This window comes from Sminthopsis crassicaudata, chromosome 5 (assembly GCF_048593235.1).
Source record: "Sminthopsis crassicaudata isolate SCR6 chromosome 5, ASM4859323v1, whole genome shotgun sequence".
In the NCBI taxonomy this organism is placed as follows: Eukaryota; Metazoa; Chordata; class Mammalia; order Dasyuromorphia; family Dasyuridae; genus Sminthopsis; species Sminthopsis crassicaudata.
The window spans coordinates 91,920,689-91,935,593 of record NC_133621.1 but is presented as its reverse complement, the minus strand read 5'-3'; the positions used below and the strand labels follow the sequence as shown (position 1 = coordinate 91,935,593).

General features: G+C 39.3%; 1 protein-coding gene across 2 annotated transcripts in view; it reads right to left on the bottom strand.

The window, feature by feature from the left end:
* Positions 1-4,014: 4,014 nt before the first annotated feature.
* Positions 4,015-14,905, bottom strand: part of ZNF777 (zinc finger protein 777) — a 31,919-nt gene continuing 21,028 nt past the window's right edge. For both annotated transcript variants that reach the window (XM_074267573.1, XM_074267574.1), the window contains 2 exons: positions 6,043-6,291; positions 4,015-5,560 (listed from right to left, as the gene is read on the bottom strand). In XM_074267573.1, coding sequence (XP_074123674.1) covers positions 4,353-5,560; positions 6,043-6,291 — 1,457 coding nt within the window. In that variant the 3' untranslated portion in view covers positions 4,015-4,352. The remainder of the gene's footprint in view (positions 5,561-6,042; positions 6,292-14,905) is intronic.

The window sequence follows — 14,905 nt, the reverse complement described above, 5'->3', positions numbered from 1 at the left end:
TTTTGTGTTTGTCTGGGGGTTTTTAATTTGTTCCTTTTCTAGCAATTTTAGTTGTAAACCCAATTCGTTGGCCCTCTCTTTCTCTATTTTATGCAGGTAGGCCTGTAGAGATATAAAACTTCCCCTAATTACTGCTTTGGCTGTATCCCACACATTTTGGTATGATATCTCATTATTGTCATTTTCTTGGGTGAAGTTATTAATTATGTCTATGATTTGCTGTTTTACCCAATCATTCTTTAGTATAAGATTATTTAGTTTCCAATTATTTTTTGGTCTATTTTCCCCTGGCTTTTTATTAAATGTTATTTTGATTGCATTATGGTCTGAAAAGGATGCATTTACTATTTCTGCCTTACTGCATTTGATTTTGAGGTTTTTATGTGTGGCAGCCCTTTTTGTAGTGGCTAGAAACTGGAAGATGAATGGATGTCCATCAACTGGAGAATGGTTGGGTAAATTATGGTATATGAAGGTTATGGAATATTATTGTTCTGTAAGAAATGGCCAGAAGGATGAATACAGAGAGGCTTGGAGAGACTTGTATGAACTGATGCTGAGTGAAGTGAGCAGAACCAGGAGATCATTATACACTTCAACAACAATACTATATGATGATCAATTCTGATGGACGGGGCCCTCTTCAACAATGAGATGAAACAAACAAGTTCCATTTATTCAATAATGAAGAAAACCAGCTACACCTAGCAAAAGTACTCTGGGAAATGAGTGTGAACCACTACATAGAATTTCCAACTCTTCTGTTTTTGTCTGCTTGCATTTTTTATTTTCTTCTCAGATTATTCTTACCTTCTTTCTAAGTCTGATTTTTCTTGTATATCAAAATAACTATATACATATATATATATATATACATATATTGTATTTAACATATACTTTAACATATTTAACATGTATTTGGTCTACCTGCAATCTGGGGGAGGGGAAAAGTTGGAACAGAAGATTTTGCAAGGATCAATTCTGAAAAATTACTATGCATAAATAAAAAGATATATAAAAAAGAACTAATTCAGCCTGTAACACCTGAACTAGAACTTTGTATATATATATGAGACACTCTTTAGCTTGCTGCTGGTTTTTTAAAACTAAGCATGTCTGGTTGTTCCCCATAAAATCTGTTTCACTAAGATCTGATTTGCTTCTTTAAATTTTTTCCTCAACACAGGGACTGATACTGACTCATCCTCATCAGTACATTATTAAGGTTTATACAATATTTATCTCACAACTCCACTTTGAGGCAGAAATTCCAAGTATTATTAACCTCTTTAAAAAAAAATTAAGAAAGTAGTTGAAGAGCTTTTTTTTTTTTTTTTTTTTTTTTTTTTTTTTACCATGCTCATATATCTTTTCAGTTGTTACCTGAGCCTGGATTTACCCCCAGGCATTCCGATTCCCAGTTTAAGTTGTTTCACTGAAAACTCTTTCTCCCCAAATTGACTGCAGTGTATCTGAAATTCAGAAACCTTTAGAAATTGATTCCTATGGGTTAAGGGGTTGTTTCTCCAACATCTGCTTTAAAATGAAGCCTTCCTTAGGCAAGAAACATCTTATAGTACTGTCATTTCTACAAGGAATAATCTCTCTCAATCAGAAACTAGCTTGCAGTAAAGTATGAATTAAATCATGTCCTCCTTGTGGGCACAGGAGTTGGAGTTCACTGTGTCACCCAGCAAGAGAAAGAAATGAAGAAGGGGAAATTGTTTGGGGTATTGAGTTGTTTAGGTTGAAGAACGTCAGAAGAGGGGAATGTCCAAGAGGAAGGAGCTGGAAGAAAAGGGAAGACAACTCCTACTTCATCATTTCTTTCACAGTTTCAGCCTTGCAGGTGGTGCTCATATTTTATGAACACTTCATTTTTTAAATCTGCATTTCCTAGAAAAACCCAGGCTCTGGAAATGCTCAGTTATTTCCAGAAAGTCATGACCATATGGAGTTATCTTGACAACTTTAGGGATCAAACTCAGTTATTCTCAGGATCTCTTGGCTTGGCAGCAGTGCAGAATTGCCAGAAAACCTCAGTTCAGTTCTGGTTTCATCGGCTCTGTTTCCTTTTTCTGTCAGCTAATCAGAAATTCTATCTTCCAATATAATAAGGATGAAATGAAATTTTTAAAAGCACTTAGCACAATATTTGTCACTTGCAGGTACTTAGTAATGACATTTCCTTCTTCTAGTTTGTTAAATGAAGAGGGTGTCTTAATTTTTTGTGTGTCATAGACTCCTTTGGCAGTCTAGTAAAATCTACTGGCTCCTTCTTAGAATGATGGTTATAAATAATTGTAGCAAATTCTAAATTGTAAAGATTAATGAAAAAGTAGTTGTTATATTCAACATGTATTGGTCAACCTGCCATCTGGGGGAAGAAAGGGAAAAGTTGGAACAAAAAGCTTGGCAATTGTTAATGCTGAAAAATTACCCAAGCATATATCTTGTAAATAAAAAGGTATAATAAAAATAAATAAATAAAATTATACAGCAATTTTCCCTAATGGGAAAAAAAAAAAAAGTAGGTTTTTTTTTTTTTTTTTTCCAAGTCAAATTCACAAATCCCCTGAAATCTGTCCACTGACCTCTTAACTCCAGCCTGGCAAAAGATGTTTACAGACCCTTCTAGCTTTAACTCTATAATGCTGTGCCTCTATGGACTTCTCTCCACCCAAAGATGTGCAGACTCTGCCAGCAGAACTGGCATCGAGTGCTAACTGATTTCTGGCTGTCTGGCTCTTCCCTTTGGATCATTCAAGAGCAGCTCGACTTTTCTGTTTTCTCCAAAAGCCTAGTGCTACTTTGTGTTATATTCCATTAATTCATGCAAAAATTATCTCACTAGCTAGATTTAAAATTCCTTGAGGGCAGGATTTGTGTCACAATTCTTTGTACTGTGTACCCAATCTAACATAGGATTAGGTATACATTCAGTGTTCAGCTTAATGGATGGTATCTTCACACTTACTTCCTTATTCCTTTATCTTTGACTCATCCCTTCATTATGTTCTCTGTATAAATCATTGTGAATGGCCATAATGCCTTACTTTGCTTTTTAAATAACCTTCCATTCTCTCTGGGCCTCACTTTTTGAAAATCTGTTGTGTCCTTGGCTCTCAGTTTACTCATCTGTAAAAAAAAAATAAATAAATAAAAGGAGCGATTGGATTTGATGTCTAAGGTACCTTCCAGCTCCAACATTCATTTCTTTGGCTTCTCCTTTAAAACTTAGCCTTTCTAAATCAGTCAAAAGGATCCTATCCTCCCTCTGTCCTCCCCCATAGATCAGATGCCAGACTGACAATTTGGTACCTTTACTGCTACATGTTGACAATCATTTTTCCTCATTGCTTATTTATCATTTCCTTCCATTTTCTCCCACCAGTTCCATTTAGATGGTAACATGAGGCAAGAAAAGCGACTTGGTGCGACCTTTCACACGCATCCAAACTCCTTCCCACTGGCAGTAATGACTCTGTGCCGGGGACTTTGAGTTCTACCGGAAGCGTGTTTGCCATTTTACTTTCCACCTCCACCCCTGAAGCCCTCCCACTTAACTCCAGCCAAGCTCAGTTTCCGCTTCCCGGGGCCCTAGGCCTTGTTCAGCTGGGCAGCGTTCATAAGGTTACTGCCTTTTTCTGTCCCCTTAGTCTTATTTTCTCCCGATGAGATGACAAGCCTATAGAAGGCCGCTCCATCTCAAATTTCCGGCATACTTTGTCAAAAGGCCGAGCACTGCGGGCGCCCGACAAAGGTCCGCTGGAAACCAGCGGAACTGCCCCCATCCCATCCTCCAGTCAGTCCCACTCCTCCCCCCAAAACAAAATAAAGCAAAAACAAAAACAGCAAACAGGAAACACCGGTCTTTTAAAAATTACTCTATTATTATCAAATAGAACCACAGTATCCAAAAGGTAATTATAAAGTTCTATCCCCAACTAAATCAACCTGCACCCCCCCAGGTGACCCCAAGAGGCCGGCAGCCAAATCACTCCCCCCGTGCTGATTGGTTTCATCCATTTTATTGTCAAGGAAATTAACAACCCAAGGGGGTTCCCCAGGCCCTCACGCTCCCCCTCGGGGCAAAGGATGAGGGAAGGATGGCAGAGTGCAACTCGGTTCCACTACCCCCTATTTTCCTGGGGGAGGAGGGGTGGGGTGGGAGATTACAGTAAGGGGGGATGCTTCCCCTCGGCCCCGTCCCCAAGTCTCTGGGCTCTCCTCCGGGGTGGCGAGGAGGCCGGATGGGTGCAGAAGTGGGATCTTGCCTTGTTTCCCGTGTCCCCCCTCCCCCAGTGCCGCCCGGCGCGAAGCGGGGCCTGGGAACAAGGGGGGAGCCCGGCTCACTCTCCGGTGTGAGTTCTGAGATGGTACTTGAGCGACTGTTTGTAGCGGAAGCACTTGGCACAGTGGGTGCAGGGGTAGGGCCGCTCGCCGGTGTGAGCCCGCTGGTGCTCCAGCAGGTGGTGTTTCTGGGTGAACCGCTTGCCGCACTCGGTGCAGTGGTAGGGCCGCTCGCCGGTGTGGATGCGCCGGTGCTCCAGGAGGTGGTGCTTGCGGATGAAGCTCTTGCCGCACTCGGGGCAGGCGTGCGGCCGCTCACGCGAGTGCACGCGGCAGTGGTTGGTGAGCTTGGACTTCTCGCTGAAGCTCTTCTCGCACTCGGGGCACTTGAAGGGCCGCTCGCCCGTGTGAGTCCGCTGGTGCCGCAGCAGGTGCGAGGGCCGGCTGAAGCTCTTGCCGCACAGGCTGCAGATGAAGGACACCTCGTGCTTGCCCGCGTGCACGCGCTGGTGGATCACCAGGCTGATCTGCAGCCGGAAGCTCTTCTTGCACTCGGGGCAGGTGTACGGGCGCTCCCCCGTGTGCGTGATCTGGTGCTTGGTCAGGCTGGACTTGTGGCTGAAGCTGCTGTCGCACTCGGGGCACTGGTAGGGCTTGGCCCCGCCCCCGCCCCCCGCCCCGAGGCCCGGGGACTTGGGCCGCGGCTTGAGGGCGTGCTTGGGGGCGTAGGGGGGCCCGCGGTCCGGGGACGCGTAGCCGCCGCGCACGCGGTGGATGCGCTGGTGCAGCGTGAGCTGCTGCTTGTGGCGGAAGCTGATGTCGCACTCGGCGCACTCGTACGAGCCCTCCTTGATGTGGTTGCGCTGGTGGATGATGAGGTTGATCTTGAGGCGGAAGCTCTTGCCGCACTCCATACACGTGAAGGGCCGCTCGCCCCGGCGGTTCCGCTGCTGGTTGGCCGCCGCCGCCGCCGCGGCCCGAGGCTCGCTCAGGGAGGGCGGCGCCAGGCGCTTCACGGCGGCGCGGCCCCCCAGGTGCAGGTGCGGGTGCGAGTGCGGGTGCGGGTGCGGGTGCGGGCGGCCCTCGGGGCCCTCCGAAGACACGGCCGCCGGCAATTGGGCCGGGAAGAGCCCGCCATCGTATCTATCGGACAGCGAGCCCAGGGCCTGCAGCTGTGGCGGCTCCTCGTCCTCGTCGTCCTCCTCGTCCTCGTCGTCCTCCTCGTCCTCCTCATCCTGCTCCTCGGTTTTTATCACGATTCCTTCGGCTGCGGGGGAGGGAGGAGAGAGAGGCCCCGTTAACCCGAGGCAGCGCCGCGCCCGCAGGCCTGAGGCTGCCGAATCCTTAAGCAAAGACCCTGGCCCCGCCCTCCGTGCCCTCCCCAGAGGTCCTCCTCCCCATTACCCCTAGCGTTCGACCCGCCCCGAGCCTCCCCCACCGGGCCCCGGGGGACGTGGAGCTGCAGGGAAGGCCCAGGCGCGGGGAGAAAGGGCAGCGGGGCTGGGAGCAGATCACAGGAGAATGACTGCAGGGACGCTGAGCCCTGCCTACAGCCCTGCATTCCCACAGTTCCGAAGCAGGACCGCCCCACCAAGGCAGCATTCAGTCCACCGCGGAGACATGAAGAGCTGGCTAAATGGTCCCGCCTTTATTCCTCTGGGAACTGTTGGGGAGCCACAAATCGGATGTGGAAAGAGGCCTGGATTTCTGTGCCCACTTCTTGCCCTTCAGACATACACCCGGTCTTACCTGTGCAGTTTCTCTGCTGCACCAGCATCTGCTTCAGTTCGCTGAAATCCCTGGTGTCATCAGGGGATTCCCCAAGCCTGGCCTCCTGCTGTGCATCCGAATCAGGCTGTTCCCCACAGGCTTCCCCCAGCTCTGACTCCTGAAATCCATGCTCCTCTACTTGTCCCGCCAGTGGTTCTGGAGTTTCCAGGCTTTCTGAGCCTTCATCATTGGTCTGAACTTCAATTTTGATCACAATTCCATCATGTGCTGAGAGAAAGGGGAAAAAAAACAACAACAACTCAGGGAAGGCACTTGCTTCCAGAAAGGTCAAAGCAAAAAAGTCCCAAGATACATAGAGATCAACTTTCAAGACATGTTAAAGATGGGAGGATTCCAAGAGGAAAAAAAAACCAAAAACTTGTACAAGTGACCAAGACACCAGCAATTATATATCTATATGCCTATTTTCATTGTCTTTAAAAAAAAAAATAAAAGTAATCATGTTTTCAGATTTTTTTTTTGATTTCTTGATTAATTATGCTAATTTTTCTCTTTTTTTTCTTTAAAAATACTATTATGTGAGATGGCTCTCTGGAAAGGCAGAGGAAGGGATACTGGGGGAAATAACAGTGAAGTAAAAAAAGATAGCAAAATGTAATTTTTTAAAAAAGAAAATAATCTGTGTGGACACTAATGGAATCCATCATGAAATAGGAAAAGGAAGACTTTTGCATGTGATGGTGTGTTCCCACTCATATAATCAACTGAGGTTGAATGATAATAAAAGCCATTAAAACAAAAAGAAGGCATCCTGGACACAGGGGTAGAACTTTTGTGGATGATTTATGTAAAACAACGTGACAAGACTCCCATAGGTTGAAGTTATCTTCCAAAGTGGATGAAGTATCCACATCTATCAGACTCATCTGCTGTAACCTGATTCTCATGAGCCCCGAACACCACAAAGCACCCCCCCCTTCTGTTTATCTGGACCAGCCTTCTGTATAGGCAGAGTAGGTAGACACTCTATGGTGTCTGATGAGCATAAGGAAGGCCTCAGTCCTCAAAAATATCTCCTGATTAAGATGCCACTTCAAAGACTGATTCCTCTAGCTTCATTCAAATAACATTTTAAGTAACTACTATATACAAACAGGAAAATCAAAATTTAGGGGAAAAAACTAGTCCTTGTGCTCACAAATGCTTCCCGGGATTGAGAAATATGGCCTTTCCTAAGTGCAGAGGTTTCTGAGATGATGAATTCATCAAACTGCTAACACTGCTGATTTCTTCCTCTCAAATTGGAGGGCCCTAGGGTAGCCAGAAGGCACAGGGCCCTTGGGAGTAAGGGTAGGTGCAAAGCATAGGGATGAAAGAAGACTTCAGAGACAAACTGTAGACATCTCAGTTTTGCCAGAGTTTAGGCTACAAGGGCCCACACAGATCATCCTAACAGCGGTTAGACTCAGTGTTTCAAGCAGCACAGAAGAATTATCTAAAAAGGAAGCATTAATTTAATTGCAAAGGTACACATTTGGAGGGTGGTTTTGTGGAGATGTTTAACTGCCTTCTTCCCTACCATGGACTCCAACCTCAGGCTCTGGTGAGGGGGACAATTGAAACATTACAAAAATTAAGATATTTCAGAGCTTCCTACTTCCCGAACAAATCTCAGGTAGCACCATAAGGTCTGAGCTGGCTTACTTTCCCTGGAAAGGGGAAGAGGTGCTTCAGGGATCAGGTTACCTGGAGGGGGACATGTAAAGAACTGAAACACAGGGCATTAGAGCTGGAAAGGGCTTTTAAAATAAACTATTCCAAAATAATCACTTTACAAATTAGGAAACTATGTTTGAAAGAGATGAAGAGACTTGTCCAGGATCCCAGTGGCCAATTATCACAGGAAGGTTTTAAACTGGCATCTCTGGACTCCTAAATTAACTCCCTTTTTATTGTGCTGTGTTGCTTAACCCAGGTATTTTTAACAAATGTTTTTATATTTTTGGATTTCTTATATCACCAAATTTCTCCCATAATACCTCCCTATCTAGAGAGCCATCCTATATAATGAATTTTTTTAAAGAAAAAAAAATCTTAGTACAATCAATCAATACATTGAAAAGTTTGTATATATAAGCAATTTACCAGTAATTGACCTTACACCTCTACAACCAAGTAAGGTGGAAGTATCTTCTGTTATTTCTTTGCAACCATATATTCTTTGTAATTTTGCAACATAATCTTTTGATTGCTTTGTGGTGGTTCTTTCCATATATTTATGTTGTAGTAATCATTATTATATATATTAATTTTTTTACTCTGCTTGCTTTACTCTGTATAAGATTGTGTGAATCTTTCCACACTTCTCTGTATTACAGCACAGTAATATTCCATTACATTCATGTACTCTAATTTGCTTAGTCATCCACCAATTGATGGAATATAATCCCATGCTTGGATTGCTTTTCCTCCTCCATTCCCACTATTAAAACCTCCCTGGCTTCCTTTAGGTCCCAACTAAAACCTTATCTTTTACAGGAAACCTTCCCAAATCCTTCCCTTAATTTTAGTGCTTCCCCTTTCATTTACTTCCTATTAATCTTGCATATGACTTTTTTGTAGATATTTATTTGCTTGTCATCTCCCTCATTAGGCTGTGACCTCTCAGAGAGTAGGGTATCCCCAACTGCTTAGTACCATCCCTGGCACATGGCAGTTGCTTAATGTTTCTTGACAGTCTGATTGTTAGATTTCAGTTATTTGCTACTACAAAAAGTGCTGCTATAAATATTTTTGGTGTGTATGGAGATTTCTAATCAATGACTTCCTTGGGGTATAAGCTTAGCAGTGGAATCTCATAGTGTGAGAATGTAAACATTTTAGTCCCTTTGTTTACAGAATTCTAAATTGCTTTCCAGAATGGTTGATTCTGAGCTCCACAAGAGCACTAGTATTCATATCTTTCTATAACCCCACTAATGTGGATGATTCCAATCTTTTATCATTTTTATCCATTTTCCAGTGCTTGAGGTAAAACCTCAGTGTGATTCACATTTCTTTTGTTATTGCATTGGAAGTTTTCATATGGTTGTGTTAACAGCACTTCTTTTAAGAACTGTTCAAATCCTTTCACTTTGACCATTTTTTTAGTTTTATAGTTGCTGTCTTGGTTTGAAGATCATAGGTAATTTGTAGCCTTGGATGTTCTATAGGTTCATCAAACTACATATGCAAAAGAAAATTCATCATTGTTCATTCAATGACTTCCAAACTGATTTCACTTCTAAAAATCAGATATAAGTTATTCCATTTGGCATCTAATTCACAACTGGCCCAAACTTATTACATATTTGATATATTCTAAGATTTTCTCTAGCTCCAACGTTCTATAATGTTATGATTCTGTGATGTACAATATTATTGTTTTCTTTTAAAATTTTTTTAAAAATAAATAAATTTTCATATTGATTTCTTTTGTTTTTATATAATATTCTTTTCACATATGCCTCCCACCAGTGGACCTTCCCTTTTTATAAAGATCCGAAAAGAAAAATACATTAACTGAATTTGACAGAATATATTATATTCCACATTTACTGAGTGGTGTATTTTCTCAGTCTTTTTGGGGACAAAATACTTAAATCATTATAACTACACATTATTCATTTTATCATTCTTTCCATTTGCACTATTATAATTATTAGGAATATTGTCTTTCCATATTCTGCTTACTTTACTCTGCATCAATTCCATGTTTCTATGATTTATATGACTGTATTATATAATAGCATGAAAGTTCCCTTCTGTTCACATATCTCAACTTGTTTAGCCATTCCCTAAGTTAATAAGTATCTATTCTTTTCTAGTTCTTTATGACCATAAAGAGAAATACAATGATACTTTTTATATGTAGGACCTTTATTTCTGTCTTTGATCTCCTCGGGGTATATGAACATTTTAGTTACTTCTGGAGAGCATAACTCTAAACTGCTTTTCAGAATAGTAAGACCAAATCACAGTTCCACCAATAGCATATTCTGGTCTTCCCATGGTTTGTCTAACATTATTTCCATTCTTTTGTCATCTTGGATAATTTGCTGAGTATGAAGTAAAATCTCAGAGTACTTCTTTTCCTTGAAGACCTCTCATCATGAACTCCTTATAAAATATTCCCTTTTTAGATAAAAATTCATTATTCGGAAAAAACTGTTGGGAAAACTGGAAATTAGTATGGCAGAAATTAGATATGGATCCACACTTAACACCATATACCAAGATAAGATCAAAATGGGTCCATGATTTAGGCATAAAGAGGGAGATAATAGATTAGAGGAACAGAGGATAATCTACCTCTCAGACTTGTGGAGGAGGAAGGAATTTATGACCAGAGGAGAACTAGAGATCATTATTGATCACAAAATAGAAGATTTTGATTACATCAAACTAAAAAGTTTCTGTACAAATAATACTAATGCAAACAAGATTAGAAGGGAAGTAACAAATTGGGAAAATATTTTTAAAAACAAAGGTTCTGACAAAGGTCTCATTTCCAAAATATATAGAGAACTGACCATAATTTATAAGAAACCGAACCATTCTCCAATTGATAAATGGTCAAAGGATATGAACAGACAATTCTCAGAGGAAGAAATTGAAACTATATCCACTCACATGAAAGAGTGTTCCAAATCACTACTGATCAGAGAAATGCAAATTAAGACCACTCTGAGATACCACTACACACCTGTCAGATTGGCTAAGATGACAGGAACAAATAATGACAAATGTTGGAGGGGATGTGGGGAAATTGGGACACTAATACATTGCTGGTGGAGTTGCGAAAGAATCCAGCCATTCTGGAGAGCAATCTGGAATTATGCCCAAAAAGTTATCAAACTGTGCATACCCTTTGACCCAGCAGCGCTACTACTGGGCTTATATCCCAAAGAAATACTAAAGAGCGGAAAGAAACATATATGTGCCAAAATGTTTGTGGCAGCTCTTTTTGTTGTAGCTAGAAACTGGAAGATGAATGGATGTCCATCAGTTGGAGAATGGTTGGGTAAATTGTGGTATATGAAGGTTATGGAATATTATTGCTCGGTAAGAAATGACCAGCAGGAGGAATATAGAGAGGCCTGGAGAGACTTAAATCAACTGATGCTGAGTGAAATGAGCAGAACCAGAAGATCACTGTACACTGCAACAACAATACTGTATGAGGATGTATTCTGATGGAAGTGCAAATCTTCAACATAAAGAAGATCCAACTCACTTCCAGTTGATCAATGATGGACAGAGGTAGCTACACCCAGAGAAGAAACACTGGGAGAGGAATGAAAATTGTTAGCACTGATATCTGTCTGCCCAGGTTGCATGTACCTTCGGATTCTAATGTTTATTGTGCAACAAGAAAATGATATTCACACATATGTATTGTACCTAGACTATATTGTAACACATGTAAAATGTATGGTATTGCCTGTCGTCGGGGGGAGGGAATAGAGGGAGGGGGGGTAATTTGGAAAAATGAATACAAGGGATAATATTATAAAATATATATATATATAATAAAAAAAAAGAAAGAAAAAAAAATATTCCCTTTTTAAAAAAACTATTTTTATTTTGAATTTGAACAGTAAACAAAATTAGGATTTCTATATACAAAGTAGAATCAAGAAAGAAGGTTGTATATGAAACTGATTCTCTTTAAGTTATTAAGTATCTAATAACTTCAATACATAACTTTTCAGAGTTAGCAATCTTGTCTCTTCTGACTTTTGTTCTGTTTTGTATATTAAATAAATGCTTCAGTGATCACATTTTATTTGCTTTTACATTAATATTTTGGCAACCTATTACTGGGCTCCCTTTTCTTGCCACCTCCTGACCTTTAACCCCACCAATGAAAAAGAAAAAACCTTATAACAAATATTTTGCATAATTACACATTGAATAACTGCATTGAATTGCTTGCAATCTCAATGAGGGGGCGAGGAAGGAGGAAGGGAAAGAATCTGGAACTCTAAAAGTTTTAAAAATGCATGTTGGAAATTATTTTTACATGTAACTGGGGAAAATAAAGATGTTAAATTTTTTTTTAAAAAACTGATCTGTATTAAAGCATAAAATCTTCTCAAATATATGAAAAAGCAGAACTATTAAATCAATCTCTTCTGCCATAAAGCAAAAAAAATCTTAGAATGACCATATCTTACTCCACACTCCGAGTTCATTACTTCTCTGTCAGGAGGTAAGTAACATGCTTTATCATCAGTCTTTTGGAACTGTGGTTGGCTACTGAATAAGTCTTTGTTGCTTTTCTTTACAAAGTTATTATATAAATTCTTCTCTTGATGTTGCTCACTACTCTGCACTGGTTAATCAAAGGCTTTACAGATTTCTCTAGTTGCTATATCACATTATGGACTCATTGGATTTGCACCCTTCTAAAATACCAATTATTTTTCAAGCAAACAAATATGCATAGTCAAGCAAAGTAATTTTCATAGCTGCATACAAAATTATGTTTGTATCATTGTGAACCCAAAATCCATCACTTTCTCTAGTAGATAGCATATTTCATTATTGGTCCTCTGGAATCACAAATGGTCATTGTATTGATCATAGTTGTCAAAATTGTTTGATTTTTCAAGGTTGTTTTTATTATATTTCTGGTTAGAGATATAAATTTTCCTCTAAGAATTGCATTATTATATCGCAATTTTAAAAAATATATTATCACATTGTCACTTTCTTTGATGAAAAATTACCTCTTGTTTTTATGACTTGCACTTTTTATTTACTATGATGCTTTAAGTATAATGTAGATCCCTGTTTCTCTTTTAATCCTATTTTTATTATTGTTTTGTCTGATATCATGATTGTTATCCCTGTTTTCAGAATTTATTTAAAGTATCATGATTTGTGATAACTCCTTATTTTAACTGTTTGAATTTTTGTTTCAAATGTGTGTTTTTTGGTTTTAAAAATTATAAACATCTTTTAAGAAATATTTGCTCAAGTAATGAACTGAACCAGCTACCCCCAGCGAAAGAACTCTGGGAGTTGACTATGAACCACTACATAGAATTCCCAATCCTTCTATTTTTGTCCTATATTTTTTAATTTCTTCACAGGCTAATTGTATACTATTTCAAAATCTGATTCTTTTTTGTACAGCAAAATAACTGGACATGTATACATATATTGTATTTAACTTATACTTTAATATATTTAACATGTATTGGTCAACCTGCCATCTGGGGGAAGAGATGGGGGAAGGAGGGGAAAAGTTGGAACAAAAGGTTTTGCAATTGTCAATGCTAAAAAATTACCTATACATAAATTTTTTTGTAAAAATTAAATAAATAAATAAATAATTGATTTTTTTTTTTTTAAAGAAATATTTGCTCATATTCTTAAGCATTTACCCATCTGGGAATGACTCTTCTTATGTGTTAGCATTATTCCCTTATATATTTGGATATCAGATCCTGAGGCAAAGATTCCCCCCCAAAAAAAACCCAACAACAAACCCTGACATTTTCCTTTTTATTCTAACTACATTGATTTTGTTGGTGCAACAGCTTTTCAATTTTATGTATACAAAATTATACATTTTTAAAGGAGAAAACTAAGGTCCAAATATATGAATGAATATGCCCAACGGATTGTTAGTATTTATATGTTCTAGAGTTCTCTAGAATAGAGCCAAATTCCTTGAACTACGCTGCTTTTCAGTGCAAAGTAAGAAGGCACATAAGAACCATACCAGCAAAGAGCAATTCTCAAATTAGAGCCATTAAGAAATCCTTTAAAATTCTTACTTTAAGAAACAATTTATGACAGTTCTACCTAAATTAATCTACTTATTCAGTGCATATCAATCAAACTGCCAAGAAATTACTTTAGAGCTAGTAAAAATAATTATAAAATTCATCTGGAACAACAAAAGATCAAGAATTTCAAGGAAATTAATGGGAAAAATGCAAAAGTGGCCTAGCTATACCAAATCTAAAATGATATTATAAAACCATTTGGTACTGGCTAAGAAATAGAATAATGGGTCAGTGGTACAGATTAGGTTCACAAGATACAATTTTAGTCAATGACTAATCTAGTTTTGAAAAACCCAGAATCCAGATTCTGTAATAAGCACTCACTATGGGACAAAAATTGCTGGGAAAACCAAGATAAAATCAAAATAGACATAAAAGGTAACACTATAAGCAAATTAGGAGAACAAGGGATAGTCTACCTCTCAGATCTGCGGAGAAGAGGAGAATTTATGGCCAATGAACAACTAGAGAATATTATAAAATGCAAAATGGATAATTTTGATTATATGAAATTTAAAAAGTTTTGTACAAACAAAACCAATGCAGCCAAGATTTGAAAATAAGCAGAAAGCTGGGAGAAAAATTATATCCAGTGTTTCTGATAAAGTATTCATTTCTAAAATATACAGAGAACTGACTCTAATTTATAAGAATACAAGCAATCGCCAATTGATAAATGGCCAAAGGATATGAACAATTTTCAGATGACAAAATTAAAGCCATTTCTAGTCATATGAAAATATGACCTAAATCGCCCTTAATCAAAGAAATGCAAATTAAGATAATATGTCATACCTCTCAGATTGTCTAAGATAACAGGAAAAGATAATGATATATGTTTAAGGGGATATAGGGAAAACTGAGACACTAATACATTGTTGGTGAAGTTGTGAACTGATCTAATCATTATAGAAAGCAATTTGAAACTATGTACAAAGAGCTATAAAGCACTGTCTCTACTGAGCCTATATCCCAAAGAGATCTTAAAAAAGGGAAAAGGACCCACATATGCAAAAATGTTTGTAGCAGCCCTTTTTTGT